Source organism: Acomys minous (genome assembly GCF_964271855.1).
Source record: "Acomys minous genome assembly, chromosome: 12".
Classification (NCBI taxonomy): domain Eukaryota; kingdom Metazoa; phylum Chordata; class Mammalia; order Rodentia; family Muridae; genus Acomys; species Acomys minous.
Window position 1 is genome coordinate 35,171,759 of NC_140493.1, and position 26,570 is coordinate 35,198,328.

Here is a 26,570-nt window from a genome sequence, read left to right on the forward strand (position 1 = left end):
CGGAGGGATGGCACTTCCATTTCTCAGACAGAGAGCAAGCCTGAAGGCCTGAGTTCAGATCTCCAAGACCTGAGTGAAAGGATGAGCACGTTGGTGCTGATCTACAACCCCTTGTGCTGGGTGGAGACACGCAGATCCCTGAAGCTCCTTGGCAAGGCAGTAGCTGACTTAGTGAGCTCCAGTTTTAGCGAGATACCCAACCTCAAAAAATAAGGTGGGGGAGAGACTGAGAAGGACACTCAGTATCACCCTCTGGCTTGCACATACATGAAAATGCATGTTTGCACATTGGTTTATAATGTAAAGACTCGTAAGAATTCTTGGAAGTCACTTTTATGTAAACTGCTGGACCTGGCAGTAGTTATTAAGTGAGCAGGAGAAGTGGCTTCACATACCTACTAAGGATACATTTGATATATAGTCCTTTAAACCATAGAATCTCTTGTTCAACCTGTCTTTTAGGAAACCCTCAGCCCATAAACTAAGCTACGTCATGCGCATACTTTTGCTAACCTGCTTCCACCATTCCTTTCGAGGGTACTAATCCTGAGCACGACTGGAGCCCAGTTTATCTCCTACCTCTCTACTGCATGCTAAAACTACTGACCCAAGGCCTGGAGCTTTGCCCTAGATCGCATGCAATCATCCTGAGAGGTGTTTAGAACCAATGAAAATTGCTTTTTGTTATGGACACACACAAAATAGGGCCAAGCACCCAGCGTGCTTCAAAGCCACTGAATATAACTCCAGCTGTGTTGGGGGTGAAGATGATAGACCAGGAGAGGAGTGATGTCTTTCCCCTGCCCCTCCCCCCGCCCCCACCGCAGCAGTCCCTGATTTAATCAGACACCTTCTGCTGAAAAGGTGATTAAAAGTCACCACAGTAAAAAGAACCATTAACCCAGCCCAATTAACTGATGACCTAACTAAAATGCCAACATTGCAGAACTCAAAGAAATGCACAGAGACCTTTCTACCAAATACAAATAGGTGGCTATGGTGTCTTGGGAATTTCTTTATCTTTGAAAGAATGGCTATTTTTGTGACTCTGGTCCAGTCATTTTTTTTTATTTCCCTATCATAACTCGTCACTGAGATGATTATAAGAAAAACTCTAATCCCATAAGAAATCACAGCATCCCCGTGTTCATTAACTTCACAAGTTATCTTGGAATCTGGTCCTTACCCTAAGGGGCACCTTCTATCGAGGTGGGCTCATGTTTCCTATGCCCAATTGGAAAATGGTCAGTTTGAAGGGTCGGGCTGACCGGCTTCACCCTCTGGAAGTATGTTACCGGTCGAGACTGTTAACAGGAGTCATGACCTTGAAAATACACAGCAAGTTAAATGGCATTCTTCTCACAGTGTTCAAAACCATATTGTGCACTGATCCCTTTTTATTATGTACAGAGCCACTTTTTAAAAAATGAAATGCTTTCCTGTAACCTTGCACATCATTCAGGTAAGCATTCCACTGCAGGTTGCTTTATTCTGGCGCCCCGGATTATTCCTTGCTACAGTAGCAACAGAAATAGCCTAACAACCGAGACAAGAGAGCCGTTAGAGACGCTAGTGGTTCCAAATACTGGTGTCAAGCACACACCAAGAGCTTTAACCTTTCTCTCTGTCCATTGGAAAACACAAGCACTGGCAACGGAGGAAATAAAAGGAGGTGAATTTGTCCCAGGAGCTGAAATGTTCAGGGCCATTCCCAACCTACAAACTTAAAAGGGAACTGCAGCAGATCAGGAAATGGGCTGAAGTTCAGTCTTTTCATCCCCTCCCTTGGGACCATTACCATCTTCTCTTTATCTGTGACATGAAAGATTAGCCTGTGCTTTCATTACAAACCATTTTCCCCATCTGGATTTTTGAAGCTCTTATCATCTTTTTGCTTGCCGCTCCTTATATCAGGTCTCCCCCTGCACTAGCAAAAGGGATGGTAGACTGTATTTTTGTAATTCATTCATATGCTTCCTTTCACAAATATAGTCCGTGCCATGCCGCATGCTGAATACTCTGTCCTTATATTTTGGACTTAACTTTACTTAAAATAACGAATATGCTATCATTCGCCTGTATTATCCAGATTCTGTGCAGCCTCATAGACATGTAAGTGGTACATTCCCCATACCATATCCAAATGGAAGCCATATTGTGAATGGTAGTAAGAAAATGAATGATAAACTACTCTGTGAAATGTTTTTGCACGATTGGCAGGCATGTCTGAATATCTCACCTCTATCTTCATTCTAAACTGAGGAAACAGGAATGCTGTGGCTAACGTCATAAAGTTGCATTAAGTACAGTGGTGGTGATGACACATGGATGTGGCACATGAGCAGCACTGAGAAGTAAGGAATAAGAAGGCCTCTTCATGGCTCGAAGGAAAATGTTGAGTTCCCCTGCCAGGATCCTGCACATTTAGGCCCAAACACGGGAACTGTGAATTCTCATTTTAGATTCATTCTGTGAAAGCTGGCTAACTGCTTTTTAAATTCTCAGCAGATTAGAAGTAGAAAATTAGTATACATCAGTGCTTACAAGAAAATGACAGCTGTCAGCCACATAGGCAGAGTGGGAGGGAAAAAATCAAAACCATGGAACAAAGACACAGGTCTACAAAACTGCAGCAGCCTAGGGATGCAAGCACATCTTTTCGAATATGGCTTAAGGTATTTTCATTGTTACAGCCGGCTTTCTACTGTAATAGTCCAAAGGCTCATGTTTAACAGGCCAAGAAAGTTACAAGTATGTTTTAAGAAAATTCTAAAGAGTGCTTGAAAGTGAGAATAAATGTTTATGCAGGTGACACTTTGCCCTCCAGGAATGCCATAGTCTCCTGACATAGTTTTGGTCACTACACGTAGTGGTCATTCATAGAGGTGAGGAATGCCATATCAGGTTTTACAGTGTACAAAAGAGTCACTCGCAGCAAAGTATCTGAAAATACCACAACACAAATATAAAAGTGACAAGGTTGAGAAACCCCAGTTTAATGGCATGTTATTTGAGTGTTTGAAGAATCTACTTCTGTTGTATCCTTCTACACTGAGAAAAGTAAGTCTTCAAAGCTCTTTTATTTTAGGCCAAGGAGAAAGTATCAGAAGAGTATCAGTTCTTAATCAGTGTCAAGTTTAATTTTAGTAAATTAAAATGGAGACATAGGTTTAGGAGGAGCCATTGATTCTCTTGTTCACTTGTTTATACAGGCTCCAATGAGCTTTTGAGCACCTAGCCTGTGTCACGTGCCGTTCTAGGTGCTGGTCCATGTGGCGAGCAAGCAACATATGTTCCCAGGAGGCTTGTGGGCTGGAACTACCTCACACTATAAGCCTGTTGTGGTGACTCTGGCTCAAAGTCTCCATTGAACTAAATTATGATGCACAAAAGTTCCAGCTTGTGCTCTGTACCCCTTTGGCTCTGTTTTCAGGTATGGTTTCTTCCTTTCTTCCTTTCTTTTATTTGTGAGTGTGTGTGTGCCTTGCACACACATATGTGTGTAGGTGTCTGTGACTATTTGGGGGCCAGAGGAGGATGTCACATATTTTCGTCCCCCATTCTCTGCCTTGTTGCCTTGACACCTGCTCTCTCACTGAGCTGGAAGCTAGTTTAGGCCAGGACAGCTGGCTAACTAGCTTTCTCTTTGGATCAGCTTATCTTCCCCGTCTAAGGCTGGCTGGGTTGACATGTAAGTGCAGGTATGCATGGCCATGCCGAGATTTTATGTGAGTGCTAGGAGTTTGTACTCAGCTCCTCGCAATTGCAGAATAAGTGCTTGTACCTACTGAGGCATCTCCTGAGCCCCTGCACTGACTATGCTTAAGCAAACACTGTATGATTTGTATATTAACTGCTGCTTCTGTCCCCCATTGCATTTCCTCCATCTCTTTCCAGCATCCAGAAAACTTGTTCACAGCTTTGAAGAACCCATAATACAAGAGCTAGTAGCTGTATGGCTTGAGATATCTTTTAAAAATTATATTTATTTACTTATTTATTCGTGTTTGTGTGCATGTGCACACATGGGCAGGAATTCACGCACACACGCACACCAAGCTTGTGAGCAGAAGTCAAAGGCCAATTTGGAAGGGTTAGTTTGCTCCTTCCACCATGTGCATCCTGGCCGTTGAACTCAACAGTCTTGGCAGTAAGCCCCTCTATCTGCTGAGCCATCTTCTGTCCCCTGTCTCCGCCCTTACATTAGTTTATAGGTATCAGCATTTTAACCATAGCTACACAGCATATCTTTTAAATGGTGTATTAAAACCGCTTGCTTATGTGTCTGTCTTCCACCATTAGACCTATTATCATGTGCTGATGTCCCCATGGGGAAGTGCTTACCCTTCCTCTCTGTCCATTTTGCCCATCCTGGCCCCAAGCCCATGCTGCTGTTTCCCCTTAGGTTGGGCATTATCTCCTGGCTACCACCTAAACACAGCTCATATATTAACGATGTGCCCCTTTCTGTTTCTTTCTTCTTTAAAAAAAAACTTTTATTTAAATAATTTATTCCGATTACATCTCAATTGTTATCCCCTCACTTATATCTTCCCGTTCCCCACTCCCTCCCTCTTTCACCCTATTCCCTTCCCCTAGGTCTGTGACAGAAGGGGACCTCCTCTCCCGCCATATATATGATCACAGCCTATCAAGTCTCATCCTGGTATCCTGTTTACCCTTCCTCTGAATGTACCCCTTTTCTTAAGTATCCTCAAATTACTGTGAATTGAACTGTACTTTCACTTTCCTTTCGTGATAGTCCTGACCCAGGCAGCATTCCAGGGTCTGACAAAGTGCCTCTGCTCAGGAAGATGCTAAGTAAGGGATTGCTAAAAGTGAATAAATACAGATGTTGCAATCAAAATTTAATCAGTTTTTGAGTTTTTGTGTGTGTAATAGACGCTTTCATCAAAGGCTTCAGTTTCCTCAGAAGTCCAGAATTGCTCTGTGAACTTCACTAGGCACAGGGCTACTTATTAGCATTGCTGTTCTTTGTCATCCTCAACTTCCCTGCAAACAGAAGAAGGTGATGCCTGGACTCTCCCCTAGAGCATCCAACAGTTCTTCCTTTGAATTCTTCATCACTAACCTCAAACACAAACAGAATCAAAGCCTGACTCTTCTGTCCTATGCAAGCCCCGGTCAGAAAACTCCCACCTCTGAAGATACATAAAATGACAGCTGGCTAGACAAGAAAGGAGAAAAATGAATTCAACAAGAATCACATTTCAGTAAGAGTTTCCAATCAAACTGAATATGACACATAAAAAGAACACCAGCCCCAGAGCCCTACTTTTGGATCCTCCTTGGTAGCTACATTTTATAAGTTGGCAAATGCCTGCTGTTAATGTGAAATTGGTTTCAACTTAATTTGTCAACCAAGAAAATACACTCTTTTTTTTTTCTTTTTGGTAGCTATTACTGTCCACAGTTAGCACTTTCCCATGTTGTCAGTTGCTGCAGGGCTACTGATGGTTTGTGAAGCTTTTGCAATAGGTGACAGGTCCCACTTTGGGCAGTTTTTGAAGTGTGTCTGCATGACAATACCACGAAGGAGGCAGTAGTCCTGTCCCTTTTCAGAGGAGAAAGCTGAACCTTGTAGACTATAGTTTTTTGTTTGTTTGTTTTTTGAGGCATTACTGACTCAGCAGTCCAAGGGCACACTTCCCTTTCTTCTGGTCTGCAGCCACTGGCCTCCAGCATCTGAGACAGAACTATCAAACAGAGGAACACCTGAGTTTTCAGTCCATTATATACCAGCTCATGGGTGCAGAAATGCTTGATTTTTCTCAGGCTTCCTTGGGAGACCATGTCACTTGTTACTGGGAATGGGGTGGGGGTTGGGGCATGCCAAGGAGAAAGGCAAAGAGGAGAGATAAAATGAAAGAGCAGCAACTGAACGACACTTGGAAGGTAAAGTGGTCTCTGCTTGGCAGGGAAACGACATTTATGTTTTGTGCTAAGTCTAAGCAGCTTTCCCACTCAGAGAGAAAGAAAGCTCGGAGCCCACGCCAACTTGGCTGTGCCTTTAAATGTTACCCGGCACCTAATATATTACAAAGGAACTACAATGAGAACAGATGGAGAGCACAAAAGCAGATGCAGAGCTGAAGTCTAAGTAGAGATGAACAATTCTTCAGCTAACAATAAGAAAATGAGGTGGCAGCGCAGACTACACGGAAAAGAAGTCGTTTACAAGGAGACAAGTGCCTGGGCAAAGTCAGCTTCACACGACTGAAGACCACAGGGATGCTTTCATGGCAGGTGGAACGACACCCTTTCTTCATGTTTCCAGGAGTCGTTACGGCCACAGAACCCTAGAAAACATACTACACATGAGAGAACAGCATATGGTTGCTGCATTGTTTATCCCTGAAGGAGGCTGTTTGATACTTTTTAAAAAATATATATTTTATTAATTTATTCATATTACATCTCAATTGTTATTCCATCCCTTGTATCCTCCCATTCCTCCCTCCCTCCCATTTTCCCCTTACTCTCCTCCCCTATGTCTGTGACTGTGGGGGACCTCCTCCCCGTGTATATGCACATAGGGTATCAAGTCTCTTCTTGGTAGCCTGCTATCCTTCCTCTGAGTGCCATTAGGCCTCCCCATACCCAGATCTAGCCAATGGACAGGCCATTCTTCACAGTTGAGTGGAGAGTGGGGTCTGACTTTCACATGAACTCCAGTACCCCATATTTGACCATGTCCCTCGTTTGATACTTTTAAGCACATCAGACACGGCTGAGGTGTCATTTCTTGTGACAAACTCACTTTATTCGTCACTTATATTTTCATAATTAAAAACTCGCTGTATGGATATTTTAAGACATAGGAAATAAGTCAGAAGTGCTCTGGTTACACAGGTTCTACATCGGTTCACTGATATCTCTTATTCTGTTTCTCATTATTTTTCTTCCTATTTGAAGTCAGTTGTCTTTAAATGTCTTTTACTTACAGTCTCCATTTAAAAACCATGCCCACTTCTGGTACCCAGTGGTTGGAAAGAAAGCTGTACAGCAGATCTTAATTTTCTTTAAACACAAGGTTTAATTTTTATTATTTTGTGTCTGAGCGTGAGCATGCATGAGGATGTGTGTGCCATGCATGTGTAGGGGTTCACGGAAGCCAGAGGAGTGTCTAAGATATCCTGGAGTTGGAGTTACAGACACATATAGGTTATCATGTGGGGTGCTGGGAACCAAACCTATGCCCTTTGCAAAAGCAGCAAGTGCTGAATGGAGGAGCCATCTTTCCAGCCCTATAGACTGTAATTTTAATGCACGAATATGTACAAATGGAACATAAGACCTGTACGGTGGAATTCTGATTGTCAGATGGAGTGGAACAAAGCTGGAACTGAGAAAAATCAGTTTTGTTCTGTTTTACATTTCCATTGTCTTTACTACCAGGTATTGAGGAATATGAAACTCTACTGACACACATTTTCCTGAAAGTAGGTAACAAAACACTGCTTAAACTCATACACACAGAGAGAGACATGACACAGACATACACACAGACACACAGACACATACACACACACATACACACACACAAACACCATGGAAAAATAATCTTTCAGAGAATCAATCCTTATGTTTGCAGCTGTCTCTTTAGTATTTCTTGGAAAGAGGGGGGGTGGGACAGGAAGTCCAAAATATAACTGAAGTCATTATTGCTAACTTGTAGAAACTGAATCTTCCCAGTAAAGGCAGAGAGAGATTGCAAAGAAACTACCACTGAAACAGTTACACTGTAGTTTCTAAACAGGTTTCAGTATTATGGCTAGCCCCAAGTCCAACTCTTAGGCCGTGTTTTAAAAGAACACCTGCAAAAATCAACAGGATCCTCTTGTTAACGCTCTATGCATATGGCGAATGGCTTCTGAGTAGCTACCCACAGTGCCTCATTCCTACCAGCACCTTTATACCGTGTAATACAGCCTGTGTAATACAGTCACAGACTCAGCCTCCTCTGCCTTCTCTCCTTCCCAGTTCAATTGAAGGATATTCTCCAACATCTGACCATCTTTGACAAACAGCATGAACTTATACTGCCCTTAACAACACAAATAACCATGTATTGGAGTGTGTATTTGTTTTAAAGCCAAAAAGGCAAGCTAAAACAACAACAACAACAACAACAAACCAGAAGACATTCTGCAAGACCTAGTGACCCATCACAAAATCACTGAGATACCCAGAGATGGTTTTGGACTAAAGCTGACAAGGATAACCCGTAGAATGAAGCATAACATGGTAGCCATTCACAAGCGTGAAGTGAGAAGGTGGAAGGCAGAGGGAAAACAGAACAGAGCAGAGGTGCTGGAGTGAGAACTGTAGTGTCTTCGAGGTGACTCAGCATATGCGTCATCTTATGTCTCCTCCCAGGGTCAACATCAAAGAGGACATTTGCCTCGGCTCTTGTTTTATTGGAGAACTGATGGAGAAGACCATGGCCTGTTAGTATGCCTCTGCCGGAGTAGCAAGCTGAAGCCAAGACACGACTGTCCTTTGTAGAAAGGAAGGGACCATGGAGAAAAGAAATTAATGCAGAAAGTAACTTCCTGTGACCTCCACTTGATCACTCCTCACATAGCCGCTGTGAGTTCTAATAGTCTAAAAGGGCAAGGCTCAGTGATGTTGCTCGGTTTCCTGCAATGGTGATTACCTGAGGGAGTGAAACAGCCCTGCATGAGGCATTTTCATAATGAGAACATCCTGAATCCAGTTATCCCAGCACTATCATCACCACTAAGCGTGCTAAGTATTCCCAACTCTCCTTAGGACTTGTACATCTTCAAAACATCCACAACTGTCTAATTGATTAGAACTTGGCCAGACAGCTCCAGGTGGCTAATTGGTAAAGCAATAGCTCAAAGAGGATTCGTCTTTAATTACGGACATTTGACATCTTTATGTAGGTTTTATGAGATATTAAATACATTTTCACTAGACATCCATTGAAGCCATATGGCAGCCTTGAATATGTAAACACATTGGGCACAATGAAGCATTCTTTCTTTCTTTTTTTTAATCCAATGGCAAGATGTACTGTTAAGGGTAATTTTTACAAAGTGAGGCTGGAAATTTAGGAATCCAAGCAGAAAAGACATTCTTTAGGAATGGCTGAAGGCTGAACAGAGGTGGATAAAGTGACAGAATCCAGAGTCAAGAGGAAAGAAATCCAGAACTAGTTTTTCTTCCAAGAGGACTATCCAAAGCATAAAATACAATAGTGCATTCTATGTTTATCCTTGGTTTCTCCCACTAAATCAGTTGGAAGTCAAATTCTTCTCTCTCTATTCAGTTAGCCATTCCATTCAACATTATTTAGAATTGAGGATTAAAAATGAAAGGCTCAAGGATACTTAAGAGGTACAGGAATGGGCAGCAGGGACTCTTTAATTCAAGTATATGCAAAATTTACATACAGGAACTTTTCTGATGATATTACTTATAGCTTTGCATGGCAATAGGGAGTTTATAGTTGAAAAAATGTTTTAGACCATAGTTTGTATTCAAAACTGTAAGGCATCTTGTAGTATAAGACACTAGGAGACCTGCTATCTGTTCTCACCTGTGAGAATAGCTATTGACAAATAGACCCACTGAAGACTCCTAGTGAGGATGGGGAAAATGAGAGCTAGTGAGAATGCAACCCATAATGGAAAATTGTGTGGGCTTTCTGCAAAAATTAAAAATGAAACTGCCATATGACAAGCAGTCTCACTTCTGGGCACATACCCAAAGGATATGAAATCAAGATGCTGAAAAGATACTTGCTCTTTCATGTTCATTGCTCCCTTCACAAAAGTCAAGATACCTAGGTGTCCATCAGCAGGTGAATAGATAAAGGAGTGGGTGTATTATGTTCACACAGGAGAATGTTACTTAGCATTAGAAAAGAAAAAAAAAATACAGTGAACTTGAAGACATTGTGTTAAATCAATTGTTAGACCAAGGGAGATAAACATTGCACGATCTCAGGCATGTCTGGAATCTAAAGTCAAATCTATAAAACCTATGGGTATCAAAGTAATGGTAGAGGCCAGGAAAGGTACCAGAGTTGGATGATACGATAGCCTTTGACTAATACTTTCCATTAGATAGAACAAAGAAGTCTCTTGTGTGGTGACAGTCGTTTATAAAATTGACATGAAACTTGAAATGTTCTCACTGTAAACATTGAGTTGGAAGATAATAATGAGCTAGCTTGATTTAGCCATTCTACAATGCACAAAAGAACAAAAAAGTTATACACCATAAATCTACAAAATATATATTTTAAAACTAAAAAGTGAAAATAAAAAATCAGAAAGCCCTGTCCTTAGGAACGTAAAACATAGTAAACCGCAAGCCACTAATATGAGCAGTTGACATCTTCCTCCACTCCACTTAAATAAAAGGCACACACCTTGTTCTTTTAGAAAGGGCCAGGTAAGTCTATTTGCAAAACACAAATGCAGTTTTCGAGAGTTTACATTGCCATGATCCTAAGGATGTAAGTTTTTCTGCCTCCAAAGCCCCAGAACCAAAAGTGGAAGATAAATAAAAGCCTCTAAAACTGAGATGCTCTGAGAAAGCCATGTCATCCGCCTCCCCTCACACATAAGCTGTGGTGCTTCACCTGGTTGGCTGTAGATGAGGGCCCACTTCAGTAGCAAGTACACAGAAGATACTTGCTAGAGATGATGCAGAGATGGGAAGGAGATTCCTAGTTCCTCCTTGCAGTAGGATGACGATGACGATACAGAGTCTCACTAGTCGGTCTTTTCAGCACATTTCTATTTACTTTTGTTCACTAGCTTGAAACTCTTTACTGCATTAGGCAATGTACAAACACTTGCCTTTGATTTTATGAATATATTCCAACACATAGGCCGACAACTTAACACTATGGTTCTACAACCTTTCATATATAATAATATATGAACTGATGATCGCCTATTTGGCATTTTCTCCCACATCTCTGAATGATATGCTTATATGGCTACTTTTCAAAACTGAACTTCCAGCTATGGAAATCCACTTCCTCCCACTGATCCTAACAAAGATGGTCATACCCTCAACCCTTTTCCATCTTTCCATAAGTCAACACTTAGTGTAAGCAGTGTCCTACCATCACTGTCCTTTTCCTGCACAACTATTTTTCTGGGAGATAATGACCCTGACTTTTAATTTGTTCACTTTAATTTTGTAAAGTTTCTGTCACTTTCTCTTTTAAGATACTCCATGCTTCTCACATTCCATTGATGGCTGACATTCCCTAGGGGTCTGAATCCCAGCCATGTCTGGTATATCCCATTCCCGGAGTCCTTGAATTTTACATTCTTTAGTGTGATGCATAATATTCATTGTCAACCTGACTGGATTTAGAATTACACTAGGAAATGTAATTCACATGACTCATGTCTCGAGGGTGTTTCTAGTTAAAATTTAACCGAGCCAGGAAGACTTACCCTTCCCATGGTTGCACAGTCCTATGAGCTGGGCATGGGACTAAATGAAAAGGCGAAAGAGAGCTGGCACAGCAGCACTCATCCATTTCTGCTTCCTGACTCTGAATGTGATGTGGTCTCATGCTCCCTGCTGCTCTGCCTCCAGCCTTGGTGGACCGTATCCACAAACCATGACTCAGATAAACCCTCTTCCCTTAAACTGCATTTTGTCAGGTATTTTGGTCATGGAAGACGAGAAAATCAACTAATACATTCAGAATAAAGCTTAACTAACTAGCCAGCATATCCCGAATATACAGCGTGGGAGAGGGCATTTTGACAGTGGACTGTTGCTCACACTTTCTGCCAATGATCTTTATTTTGGCTCCAATATCATTGGGTTCTTCTTATGTATTCACCATGGATACATTTCACAGCTCCCCAGTCAAGTCAAAACATGTTCTGTTGGGTTCTGGATAGGTGGCTCAGAGGGTAAGAGCACCTGCTGCTGTTAGAGAGGATGGAGTTTGACTCTCAGCACCTGCATCCTACAGCTTGCATATTCCTGTAACTCCACTCCCTTTGTACCTTACAGCCACTTCTGGCAAACACACACACACACACACACACACACACACACACACACACACACACACGTAAAAAGAGCTCTGTGTTCAATTTGCTTTTTCTGTTTTTTAGAGTCTAATAGAAATCAATATTAGAGAAACCCAGGCAAATACTTTAAGCAGCCATTTTATCAACAGCTTTTTATAAGACAATAACCAACACATGCTTATGTGTGTAACTTATGGGTGGAGTAAATGAAGCCCATTCTGCCTCCAGCAAGTCATTTACCAGATGGATCCAGACACTGAATACCTTAAGCCCCAGCCCTCTTTTCATTTAACCCTCCTCCTTTCAGGCTTGTGTCGAGCAATGCCTTCTTGGTAGTCTATAGCTGCCTTCAAGTCCCAAATACCTGAGAATCGCCTCAGCCAATCAATACCTTTTGTCATGCTCTATTACGGCTGATCAATATGGACAAGGATGCAATGAGGTGGAAGCAAGATGTTTTATTCAATCAAGTTTTTGGTCTCTTTTATTGATCGGAATGTTTTAGTAGTGTTTATAAAACTTCTCTATTCCTCTCATCTAGTTTGTTTTATTCCAACCAGGAGGAACTATAGAAATGCCCGCATGCACCTCTCTTCATAGATACCGATTGGAGCTGTCAGTATGAACAGGAGCATATTCTGGGTCCATCTCTGTAGTGTGAGCAAGCTGGGATGAGACCCCCATTCCAGTATCTCTTGTCTGTGCAGTGGGAGTTTATTATGGCTCACAAATTCAAATTCTATGGGTCTGTAGTCAGTAGACATACTCTGTGTAGCTGCCATGATTAAAAAAGAAAACTGGGTACTGGCAGGGGGACAAATATTGTATGCATAATCTAAATAACCATAGATATTAGGTACCTAGTGAGGGACGAGGAGGCAGGTAAGGATCTCCTCAGGATCCCTTACTAGGTACTTAATCTCTATGGTTATTCAGATTATAGTATACATTTTGAATTCGCAAAAGCTAACACCAACATATAAGACATAAAACATACAATATACTGGTATAATAGTGCCACAAATATTATGAGAGTCATCAGGTACTTTAAGAAAAATTGAATTTAAGGCTGCCTCTTTCAGATAGAACCCATACCTGATACTCCTGTGTGGTAAGAACTTGAGACTAGACAGGCCATGGGCCTAACATTGTTATTCTGCTAAAGGAGTATAGCAATAAAATGAGTCCTAAGGGCACACTGCTATACCCATAATCAGTGCGCTCAACATTCACCAGAGAAGCTTCTTCTTGCAGCAGATGAGGCTCGGAGACCCACAACTAGACAATGCACAACTTTGGAGCACTCAGTTCTAAATGGGGTGTCTTCATCAAAGCTCTTTCCTCAAGGCTGATCTTTATGGAGGAAAAAAAGGAGGAGGAGGAGGAGGAGAAGGAGGAGGAGGAGGAGGAGGAAGAGGAAGAAGAAGAAGAAGAAGAGGAAGAAGAAGAAGAAGAAGAAGAAGAAGAAGAAGAAGAACAAGAACAAGAACAAGAACAAGAACAAGAACAAGAACAAGAACAAGAAGAAGAAGAAGAAGATAGATAGATAGATTCTTAAGCAGCAGAAGTGGGGAATGGCTCCAAGGAAACTGTGTCTTCCAGGCACAATAAGACTGAGGCACATGTGCAAGACCTGCACAGTTCAAACCAGATGGGGTCCCAGGAATGAGAGAAGGAAGTGGACATGAAGTCCCACCCCTAACCAAGAAACTATCTGTAATTGACAACCCCTGGCAAAGGGAAAATCCATTTTCCAATGGAGTCTCACTGTATATCAACCATACTTTAGGACAGGTCCCTTGTCCAAGAGTAGTTGGCCAACACAAAAAGACCTCAATGGTATTTTTGTGGACCTTTTGTTTTATTTTTCTGTTTTATCCCTCTTCCCTTTTTTGGTCCTACTGACTTTTTGTTTGTTTTGATTTTCATTTTGTGGTTTTGCACTTTTCTTTTTGATGTGTGTGTTTATTGTTGTTTGTCTTTGAAAGAAAGAGAAAAAGAATATAAAGTTGGAGGTGGGAGGTGAGGAAGGTCTGGGAGGAATAGGGAGAGGGAAACAGGATCTAAATATATTGTATAAAATTGTCAATAAACGTTTGAAAGGGATAAGACTGTTTTTAGTAGTGGTAAGGGGGGGGGGACTCTTTAGTGAAATCATTGGTGCTTGTTTTAGAATAATAGCCAGGATGAGTAAAAATCTTCTATGAACTGCCTATCCCTAAATGTATTTGTATTTTTTTAGCAAGACTACGTTGTTCTTTTATTCTGTCTTTGCAGTAACTTCTGCTGAGTTTACAGATCCTGAAAATAACCCAAGTCTAAATAATCAGAATCCTGGGATTAGACCCTACAGGCTCACCATGTAGCCATCTAAAATGGAATGGAGACATAGAAAACGAACCTGGTGGTTTTCCTTTGTGTTTCTCAAATAGTCAACAGTGCCCGCAGTATCATACTTTCTCTTTCTTTCTCCAGGTTACTCTGACATTTGTCATATTTGCTTTGTGAATTTTCACAGGGTAGAATGGCCCCATTTTGGGTTTTGTTTTTGTTTATGTTTTTTTAATCTTAACTCTAAATGTTTATTTGGATTAAAATTTTCATTCTGTAGCACATTGGATGGAAACCACTCTTTTGTTTGGGGTTTTCTTTGGGGAGTTAGGGAGTCACAAAGCACATTCTGTACTGATTGTTAGTACTATTCAGGATTTATAAAACATTCTTTCTTGCAGTCTTTTCAGCATATCTTTGACCATGGCCTAGGTTATGTACTTGCTTTTATGACTCAGAATATAACAGTGACCTACATCCTGAATCATAACAGGACACAACCCATAGCAAATGAGCAGAGAAAAAACAAACATGAAAAAAGAGATAAGATAAAATACTGACACTGTGAGGATGCCAAGGGGTTATTACATCAGTTGACGATAACTACTGGGTAAGCTGAGGTCATACACGTTTCAAGCTTACACCAATTGGAGAGAGGGTGAGTTATTATCTCTTCTTGTTAGATAAAGAAGGCCTGACAATACCCGGTTGGAATTCAGAAAGTCAGACTGTGGGAATGAGGAAAAGGAACAAAACTAGTTTTTGAGGAGCTTTTGTGAGATCTAAAGAGGAATAGCTTTAGTGTAAGTCACTTCGCTGAACTTTAAGGAGAAGTTCTGCAATGATGGATCAAAGTGGCTGGTTGGCTTGAGAGATGAAGAGGTTAATAACTCTCAGAGTAAAGGTGACTAGTTGGTCTTTGGACGGATCCTGAGGTACCAAATGATGAATGCTGTCAAACAGGTTGTTAGTATACAGCCTTGAAGCAACTAAATAGGCTAATCTACCTCAGCAAACATCCAGGACTCTGTCTTCTGCAACCAACTATGATAGGCAATGTAGACAACACAGATGGATATCTAAGAAAACTTGTTCTCAATAAACTGTTACATAGAAATAGAGCTGCGTGTCATAGAAACAGGTATAGTCCTGAGGTAGAGATAGCTGCCCTTAGAAAGTCACAAGAAAAGGAAAACAAGGCCTAGATCCATGACACTAACAACAGCTTTGTGCCCAATATTGTGCTAGCATTTTATGTGAGCTCTTTCTTTTCTCCACAACCAGTAACATGCAATAGATTATGTTTAGTTAGTGTTCATCAAATTACAGGATGATGCTTCATTTAATAAACGTTCCCCATTGTATGGGACAGGTATTATATTTCTTGTGTTACATTTGAGGAAGAGATTTGCAAATCATTAAGTGAGCCTGTCTTTAAGGGTATTACATGGCATAACGCTATGGTCCCCTTGGAAGTGGCAGTGTAGATACAAAAAAATTCAAAGGAAAATAAAACAGGAAAAGTCAGTTACTAGTTACACAAGCAAAAATGCAAATAGCTATGATAATTTTTATCATAGAATTTTTATCATAGACAGAAAAGTACAGCAAGAAAGAATGCATATTCTGTTTACATTCCCAATAACTGTTCTATTTTGGCCATTATGACATATCATAATTACTATAAGAAATAATTTAAATAAAGAATGGCAGAGTTTTTTATTACTAATTTAATAAATTGAGAGTTGGATATGAACACGACTCCACCCTCACAAGGATAGTCTTAAATGAAAATATTATTTTGAATACTGTTAGTGTTTTACAACTACATATATACTTTAAAGTTATGAATACTTCTTCATTTATTAACTTGAATAAATTTCATAAAATGCAATGATAAAATGCACGTGTGCTTTGTGATTACCTTTTGCTTTACCACTACTTATGCCTGTGGGCATGCAAATACAGCTAATTTATTCTTCTAGTTACATTGGAGGCCATTTTATAAAGGCATCACAGTTGATGTATAAATTCTAAAAAGGGGGATAATTGGGTAATTTCCAATTTTCTACTATAAAATAAAAGGTGCCATGACCGTCCTTATGCCCATATTCTGGCATACAAATGATTCTCTAGGCCATCTTTCTCTAGATTAAAACCTCTACCTGTTGGATGAGATGATGCAGTGAGACCCTGCTTCTGTTTCTAATTTTAAAGAGGTTTTTAATCAATTTTCCTTAAGTATGCTTCCCCTGTCTCCATTTCTGTGTATAACACTTATTCTGTTGCTATAATAAAACTCTGGCCAAAATCAACTTAGAGGACAGAAGGGTTTATTTGACTTTCATTTCCAAGTCATAGCCCATCATTATGGGAAACCATGGAGGATATCAAGTCTTTTAGTTAGAGTGACTATTGTGATGAAACACCACAGTCAAAGCAACTTGGGGAGGAAAAAGTTTACTTGGCTTATGCTTCCACAGTGTTCATCATTGAAGAAAGTCAGGACAGGAACTCAAACAAGACATGAAACAGGAGGCAGAAGGTGATGCAGAGGCCAGGAGAGGTGCTGCTTAATGACTTCTTCCTCATGGCTTGCTCAGACTCCTGTCTTATAGAAGCCAAGATCCTCAGCCTAGGGATGGCACCACTCACAATGGGCAGGGCCTTCCCCTATCTAACCACTAATGAACAAAATGTCCTACATGTTTCCCTACAGCCAGATCTTAGGCCAGGTTTCCAACCAAGGTTCTCTCTTCTCAGAGGACTATAGCTTGTGTCAAGATGACAAAAACTATCCAGCACCTGGAGGCAGGAGGTTGGAGGCAAGAACCATGGAAGAGTGAGGTCTACTGGCTTGCTCTCTGGTTCATGCTCAGCTTGTTATACAGCCCAACTCCCCTTGCCCAGGCATGGTGCCACCCACATTAGGCAGGGCCCTCCTACGTCAATCACCAACCAAGACAACCTCTAACAGTCATGCCTGCAGGCCAGTCCCATCGAGGTATTTCTGGGGTTGAAGTTCTCTCTTCTCAGGTGACTCTAACCAGGACAACAGCTTATTACATTAAGAAAATTCCATTTCATTTCTAGTTCTTAAGATTCTTCAAAGTAAGAAATATTTGTAGAGTTTTATTGAATAACTGTTTGGTATCTACAGAGATGATTTTTTTTTCCTTTTATGAGGTTATATAATGAATTGCATTAGTTTTCTAATTATGAACTAAACTTGTTCCCAGGGACGACCTTAAATCCATGATTTTTCTTTTTGGCTGATGTCTTGTTTACTTATTGGTCTTTAACTATTTGAATGGTATGTGTTTTTCTTTTAAAAACACTTGTTTACTTATGTGTGTATATGCACATATTTGTGGCAGGATCTCAGGCCAAAAGGTGTGGTCAAATCTTTCAGAGCCAGAGTCACAGGCATTTGTTGGATACTTGGTTTGTTAGATACTTGCTGGGGCCCACATTGCAGTCCCCACTGATGCACAACAAGCCCCATTTGGTGAGTTATCTCTCCAGCATCAATCTGGTTTTATTACACTATGTCAAAATTTGGGTCAAAGATTGATACTGCTCTTGTCGAATTCATTTGGCAATATCCTTTTGTCTTCTCTTGTCTAAAAGAATTGACATATTTTAGACATGAGTAATGGGCAGAACTTTCACATGCAGCCTTTCAGCTTAGTACTTCCCAATGGGGGACTAGTTGATCAGCAATTTCGTTTCTTTCATGTTTATGGAATCATTTGGGTTTCCCATATTTTCTTAAATTAGCACTGATGATTCATATGTGTTTGTGTATTGTCCGTTTATCTAAACTTTCCAAGTTATTTGCATGGAGTAGTTTATACAACTGTTTTTAAAATCTGATAACTCCTCATTTATATGTAACTATAGACATTTTATATCTTTCATGTTGTCTATTTGTAAATTTTACCTTTTTCGCTTCTTTAGTCAATGTGTTACTTTTTTTCAGGTAATCAACTTTTTGCCTTTTCAACTTTTGTTTTATTTGTAAATTAATGCTTATTATTTCCCCATATCACTTGTGGGCTTAATGCACAGCTAGCTATTTTATAAAACTGGCAATTGATTGGTTCATACACTTTTAACTTAAACATTAAAAATATAAATTTCCTCTTAAGAATTACTTTAGTTTTATGTTTCACATTTTGCTAAATAGTACTTATATGGTGAGGTAAATCCGATAATTTATGAAAATGAGTCTTTGACTCTAAGAATATTTTCTTTTTTGTATGTATATATTTGTTTTTATAATGGATTTATTTGTATTGTGCATGATATATTTGGTTCTTCAAAATTTGTTGAATGTGTTTCATACTCCAGAATATGATAAATTTGCATATATTTTTGTCTCCTTCAAAATAATGTATTTTTCCAGCTGTCAACAGTGTTCTGTGTTTTCAAGACTAAGTTATCCAACATGCTTATTATTCTTGCTTTATGTATGATATCAAAAGCCACATACAAAAATTTCCTATATCATATGAAATTACATATGTCTAACTGCACCTGTGTTAAGTTGCCTTTCACATCTCAGGTCATGCTACTCAGTACATGTGAATTCAACATCACTATAATTACCTAAACAATAGTACTTTTAAAGAAATTGCAAAATCTCCCTATCTATAGTATATTGCTATTGCTTTTAAGTTTTATTTTGCTTACATTATTATATTATGGAATTTTTTTCTTGCCTGGAATATTGAAGCCTATTTTTACTTTCAACTATTTTATTTCTTTTTATAAACAACACATAGGTATATTTTGTCTGATTATGTACACGTGTTAATTTACCTTGACATATTCCTTTTGAGTGAAAGAGGAAAGTTAAGTTGTATTGACTTTATTGGCTGAAATATATATGCTTTTCTTCTACTTTACTTTGTGGTATCTGTTCTACTTTCCCACAATTCTTTTAGAACTTCACTTTCTTTTTTTTTTTTCTTCTTTTTTTTTAAAATTTTATTAATTTATTCTTGTTACATCTCAATGGTTATCCCATCCCTTGTATCCTCCCATTCTTCCCTCCCTCCCATTTTCCCCTTCTTTCCCTCCCCTATGACTGTTCCTGAGGGGGATTACTTCCCCCTTTATATGTTCATAGGGTATCAAGTCTCAGCTATTAAAAACAAGGAATTCCCGAAATTTGTGGATAAATTGATTGAGCTAGAAATGATCATAATGAGTGAGTTAACCCAGAAGCAGAAAGACTCAAATGGTATATACTCACTTATATCTGCATATTAGCCCAAGGGGCATGTCCCACCAAAGCCTTCACTTACCAGGAAACTGAGACAGAGGGGAGGACATTCTAGTGGGACTCTAGATGAAAGAAGCATGGGAGAATGGCAAAGTAGAAGGATCCAGAGGGTCCTAGAAACCTACAAGTAGAACATTATGATAGGCAGATTTGGGCTCAAGGGTCCTGCTCAAACTAAGGCACTAGCCAAGGACAATACGGGCGGTAAACCTTAAACCCCTACCCAGATCTAGCCAATGGACGGAACACTCTCCACAGTAGAGTGGAGAGTTGGATATTACTTTCTCACATACTCTGGTGCCTCACCTTTGACCATGTCCCCTGGAGGGGGAGACCTGGTGGCACTCAGAGGAAGGATAGCAGGTTACCAAGTAGAACTTCACTTTCTTATTTCTTGAGAATTTAAAATTTTTCTTTCTTGTTAAGTTTCTTCTCTACAACTGTAAAGACTACGAGTGATGATTTATTACCCAAGATCCAAGAAAAAGCAAGTGTACTTTTTTGATATCACTACTAGAAACTTTTATCTTTAGATCCCCCTCCCCTTTTTTAATTTAAGGGATGGATATAAGGTTCAACTTACTGTCCTGCACAAGGCATTAATTTCCCACAGAATGAATGTCCTTTGCCTTTTACTGATCTATCTATCTATCTATCTATCTATCTATCTATCTATCTATCTATCATCTATCTATCTATCTATCTATCTATTATCTATCATCTATCTATATATCAATCTATCACCTACCTCTATCGATCTGTCTATTTATCTCGATCTATCTGTCTTCTATATATTTATCTATCTTCAATCTATCTATCTACCGACCATACACCTAACTATCTAACTATCATCAAATACATATCTGCCATCTATCATCTGGTAGCAGCCATCATTTGCCTATCTGTCTGCCTGTCTGCTTAGCTACTTACCTGTTTATCACCTATCTATGAACTAAAAATTTAAAATACAAATGCAGGCTCCCCCCTAACCATCTAGATATTCATCTTGCTAGAAGTGGAAGATCATGCCAGTTTTGATGCTATCATTTCCTTATCCTGTTTTGACAGGTTTATGAAGGTCTGGAGTAAGAGGCGAGGTGTGTGGAAATGAAATTGGATCTGTGTGTCTCCTGAGTGAAAACATTTTCAGAAAGTGATTCCTAGATGATATCCTTTAGGGATCAAGAAAAGAAAAGGGATTGACCCTAACACCATATTTTGTACCCACTATGTAAATTGGTCTCATACTTTATTTAACCCTTAATAACATTCCATTAAATCATTATTATTATTACTCCCATTTCATAGATAACATATTGAGACTTGATTCTGAGCTTATTAAATTCTAAATTGGGACTCACACTTTTGCATATTTAATTTCACAGTCCATGTCCTTTCTCTACCATAATGCTGCCTTTTCCCAGACAGACAGCCTCCAGAAAGTATTTTCTGAGTTTGTCTGAACAATCATGGTGAGTCTTTCATTGGCAATTTTCATAGCAAACAGTGCCGTTATTTACCCAGCCTTGGTTATAACTTTGCTAATTGCTAGTGCTCATTCTGTTAGTAAACATGGTATTTATGGATTCCAGAAAGAGCCCAGATTGTGGGAAATCCTAAGCAGTGATCACATAAACAAATGCTTCCAAAGTAAATCTTTGTTTGGGTTTCAGGGTAAAGCAATTTTTACTTGTAATTATCATTTTTTAAAAAAATTTTTGACCAAATATCTCACATTCAAAACTCATTAAACCCCTAAAAGTAATTAAGCCTTCCTCCAAAATCTCGTCATGTTGGCTGACATTGTAAATCTCACAGACTACATGCATCTGTTTATTGAAGAGGCCTGGGAGTTACGCCTATACATGTTGAAAGTTACCATGCCAAGTCTCATAGTTGAGCCATGAGATAAGCTAACACATGATGCTCTAGCTCCATGGAACTTACCACAGACAAAGGAGAGAGAACAGCATCTTTTTAAAAAAACTTTTCCACATGTCCCAGGTCCTCAGCTGAAAGCATCTAAAGGAGATTTAAGGGAGTCCTGATATTTGGGTAGCCCGTAGAACAAGCCATACAGCTGGCACGGGGACTAGTTTCATTGATCCTTATTTGATTCTCTTATAGATTGGAAGCAACACACCGAGGTCAGCACATTTTGTAGCCATGAAGAAAGGAGGTAAGAGGGTCCAGTGATCACAAAGGCAAAAGCAAGCCGGGTAAAATTTCCATTTTGAAGTGTCACCAGAGATCAAGGAAACAACTATGGCAGGATGAGGTAAGAAATAACGAGACCCATTGTTTCCACCATGTACATTCAAAATGTCTCCTTAGATGTGCTAATACCAGAGAGCAGAAGAAGCTGAAACTCTGTCCTCAGGAAGTCTGCTTCCAAAAGCTATTCTGAGAAGAAAGTATTCGTGTGCTCTCTCAGTGGGCGGTCCTAGCTCTCCTATTAAAATGAAATGTGTATGTTTACAAAATCTGGGCATTCAAGAAACAAACAAACAAACAAAAAACTGCAAGTAAGTATCATTTCCTCTGAAACTGAACAGAAACCAACTGCACATGTGGGTCTGGTGCTACCTCAGCCTCGGATGCAAAAATGAAGATGAATTCCAAGGGGTCAAAGAGCTCCAATGCTCACCCCTGAATTGTTTTTCTGATGAAAGCAGAAAGCCTAACAACTGTTTTTCTGCAGTAAAAAAAAATTACAACCAGCCAGAGTTGCTTCTGCTATTTTAAGATGTTCTACTGATCAGACAAATGATATTTTATTGCCAACTGAATACACATGGAAAGGAAAATTTCCCAACCACTGCCCATGTTTAAAAAATTTAAAAAAAAATATTCATTGCCCGTGTTTTAAAGCAGGATGGAAATGCAGATCAAACTTGGGTGCGCCCCACTGTCTTTTAATGTGAGGCCACAATCACATGCTTCCATCTTCTCACAGGTGTTTATTATGCATTATGGCTAATACAAAGAAGGCATGGCTGTGTGGGAAGTGATGAGACACTTTTAAACTTCAGTCACCTATTTCTGGCCTATATTTGAACGGCACTTTCAGAGTAGCAGTCAGATACAGAGTTGAAGTAGTTAACCCACCCACTGGTTCTCTGTTTTGACATTGTGGGGTAATATTGCGAGTGCTTTGTATGCATGAGAGGGGCCATGCACAGAGTCTATTTTAACGCTGTAATTTGGACATGCATATTTGATGCATTGTTGCTGATTTCTATCCAGCATAATTTTGTTCCCAATGCACCTGAGATTTCAGTGTTTCTTTTCTGAGAAGCTCTTGGGAGATGAGGGATTTGCTTTATCCATGAGACAGTTGATTGTGTGAACCAATTGAGTATAGACAACACGTGGAAGCACATGGTTAAACATGACTTACATTAGCAAATTTATGAGTTAGAAGAGAATTATATATCTTCTATAGGATTCTGCCACAATTCAGAGGTGGCCTTTCCTTCCACTTACATCGGGCTGGGTCACTTTGTCCTTTTGATGGTGATGATGAGAGGGGCAAACACAACAAACGGATGGGGGTGGGGAAAGGCCTTATTCTGCCCTAAGGACTTAGATACTAACAGCCATAACATTTTCTTTTGCTGAACAAGGGGTTCTAGAGGCAAAGCCCTGTGTAAATGATAGAACAGTGCCCCCCCATCTTAGTCAAAATATATTTTTAGTCCAGTTGTTATGGTGCCATAGTAATGGCAACACATTCCCTTAGTGCCCTTTAGCAGCCAAGCAACTTGGAGAGGAGCCAAGGCTCCCCAAGTGCCCCAGACTTGTATCTAATCAGTCACATTGCTTGGATGTGCGGTGCATGGGCTGGGACAGACACAAATCTAGACAGAATCAAGGACGACATTATCATTGCTGATACCTCCAGGGCGTTTTGCTATTCCAGCCCTCCATAGAAACACGATGAAGGCAGCCTGAGCACTGCTGATCTTATTTAATGACCTGGATGGGGTCACAACTCTGGACCATTTATCACAGCACTTAGGAGATTAAAAAACAAAGCTGGAGGTCAGCTTTCCATGATCCGGGCTGCAGCCAAAGGACGAGAGAAGAAACACAAACTTTGTCCACAAGTAGGAAACTAGTTTGAGCACAAAATCTAGTGCACAATACACGGTGACAAGAGATTATTTTCTCGTCAGGCAACCAAGTCTTGTTTCTGTTGTGTTATGATATATGTACTTTGCCTGGGGAGCTTTGGTGGACAAGATTCCTTAGAAAGGGGAGTTCTTCTTACTAACCTCAGGCTATATCAGCTACCTGCACAGGGGCAGGTAATTCCATGCTTCTAGATCAAGTGGTGGGAATGCCATGTTCTGCATCCCCCAAGCAGGAGCTCTAAGAGGCCTTCTTTTAATCTTATGCTAATGATCGTGTCCTAATTACCACCTTAGTAGGAGTGTTCATAGGGACCTTATGCTAATGATCACAGTCTACTGACCATCCTAGTGGCAGTCCTTACACGGACACTTTACATTGCTTCCTGTCTAGTTCCCTCCCCCCTTTTTCTTTTTTTCTTCTCTCCACTTGACACAGATAGAATCATTTGAGTAGAGGGAATGCCAATGGAGAGACTACCCCATCAGATTGGCTTGCAGGCAAGCTTGTGGGGCAATTTTATTGATTAATCATTGATATGGGGAAACAGCTTACTGCTAGCAGGGGCATCCTTAGGCAGGTGGTCCTAGGTAGTATAAGGAAGAAGGCTGAGCAAGCCTCTGGGAGCAAGCCAGTGAGCAGCATTCCTCCATGGCTTCTGTTTTAGTTCCTGCCTCTCAGTTCCTGCCCCTGACTTCCCTCCATGACAGATTTCAACTATAAGCTGAAATAAACCCTCTCCTCACAGTTCTTGTGTTTTAGAAACCTAGCTAAGAGAATTACTAAAACTCATTAGGACTGTATCTAAAATAGGTTTCAGAAACAGCTAGTAGTTCTAGCAGAACATCTACCAACATTGTTGTTTGGCAGACATACTGCCAAGTCTCAGGCATTACCTTATTCCAGAAATGAAACTGTCCATAGAGAATTCATTGTACAGATAAGGAAACAAGACCAGGAGTACTAAATGGTGAGTTAGTAAGAAGGAAATAACAGAGAGTCCATGGAACTGTGGAATTCAGCATTCTTTCAAGTTTTAGCATTGTGTGTGCTCAGTGTGGGAGGAATTTCCCTTCCTTCAAGAGGTTTTTGTGCAATACAACAAGATCCCAGAGGGACACAGATCCTACAGGCAGGCATGGTGTCCACATCACTCACTACTGACGAGTCATCTCCTAGCCCAGTGCATACTCTTACAGGGCACAAAATATATATTTGGTGAAAGGATATTTCCTTTCTAATAGACAGTAGGCATTTCAGAAATAGGTATGGTGACATTTGTCATAAAGGGATAATATGAGCCAGACACAGGAAATAATTTATCATTCATATGCCAATCATCTCTATAAATGGCATGGGGCATGGAGAAAGAGTTCAGAAACTTGCTTAGGAATGGGGTTGAGAAAGCGTCCTGACCTAGCCCCTGCCACAGGCTGGAGAGTGCTGAATAGGCTTTGATGTGATTGTTGAACTGCTTACATAAATTCTAAATTGATGCCTGTCTTAGTCTCCCTAAAATTTGTTTATTATCCACATTTAAAAATCCATCGACATTAAAAGCATTGGTTCTTACTAACAGGTCTTTTCAAGCTGTCTCTTCTTTCCCACAAACTAGGACAAAAAAGCCATTGTTAAGATGAGTTCTGTATCCTTCATCTGCTTTGAGCAGCAATGGGGAAATAACCACTGCAAACAGGCATTACTGATCCCTGGTTTGAGGCAAGTTATCTGGAGATGAGTATACACAGTTAGGCCCAAATAACATTGGATGGCAGCAGCTTAATTTGGCTTGGTTACACTTGATCAGATTCGTTTACTGCCCTTTTCTAATATTATTATGGCTGTTTATATAAGGAAATCAAGGTTTGTGAATTGCCTGGCCAAGGCAAACATGCTGAAGGTCAAGCATCCTAGAGGAACTTGAACCCTGTTTCAGTAACTTTAAGACTTTTTTCTTCTCATTTTATAAGGACACAGGATCCAAGGCAAGTAAAGAATGTGCCTTTGTCTGGGCTATCCTATAGATGCTGGTGTAGGCTCTCTGATACATAGGGCAAAGGCTGGGTACCAGCAGCCAACCACTCCCCTTCAATGACCCAAAGAATGCTGACTCAAAGAAAGGAATATATCTGTATAAACTCTGCCTTTTGGTATCATGTAATTTATTTCTATTGCTTTTCAAACATAAAACATTTTGTTTTCAGTTTAAGGAAACGGTTCAAGTTGTAATCCCAATTAACCTTGGCAGTAAGCGCTGTAACTCTGGTAGTGCATCTATTCCTCCCAAAATGAGAATGACCTCATATGTTACTAGAACTTGCTGGAACAGGACAGGGTGCAGGATGTTGACACTCCAACTGACACCATCCAGTTGCTCAGACTGGAAACACAGGAGAAGTGCTGGCTTTAAGGTAAGGAGAGCTACTTTACCCTGCAGACTGCTTTCATTTGTATACTGTGTCCCTTGGGCATTGTCGTTTTATGTTTATGTATATAAGAGCTATGTGCACACTTCTGTGTACAAAGGCATATCACACACACACAACACACACACACACACACACACACACACACACACACACACACACACACACACACACCCCTTCTCCCATTCCTTAAAAAGTTTCATTTAAGCCCAATTTAGGCATTAAGTACAATGGGCTGGATAATTGCAGCTTTGGATTAAATTCACAATAATAAAAATTCCAACGAGTCTAGACAAATCACAAATAAAACCAAGGTCTAAGTGT

The 26,570-nt window shown here is 40.1% G+C and overlaps 1 protein-coding gene and 1 long non-coding RNA gene across 4 annotated transcripts in view; one reads left to right on the plus strand and one right to left on the minus strand.

Moving 5' to 3' along the window:
• Window positions 1-26,570, minus strand: part of SAMD12 (sterile alpha motif domain containing 12) — a 494,897-nt gene that overhangs the window by 122,589 nt on the left and 345,738 nt on the right. Inside the window, exon 5 of one of the 3 annotated variants that reach the window (XM_084747909.1) lies at window positions 184-6,320. The exons of the other annotated variants lie outside the window; for them this stretch is intronic. Within the exon in view, the coding sequence (XP_084604035.1) occupies window positions 6,259-6,320 (62 nt within the window). The 3' untranslated portion in view covers window positions 184-6,258. Of the gene's footprint in view, window positions 1-183; window positions 6,321-26,570 lie in introns of those variants that run through there. 3 annotated transcript variants of the gene reach the window in all.
• Window positions 1-26,570, plus strand: part of LOC311578165 — a 42,933-nt gene that overhangs the window by 9,812 nt on the left and 6,551 nt on the right. Inside the window, exon 2 of the long non-coding RNA XR_014772778.1 lies at window positions 21,814-21,964. This is a non-coding gene — a long non-coding RNA (uncharacterized lncRNA). The remainder of the gene's footprint in view (window positions 1-21,813; window positions 21,965-26,570) is intronic.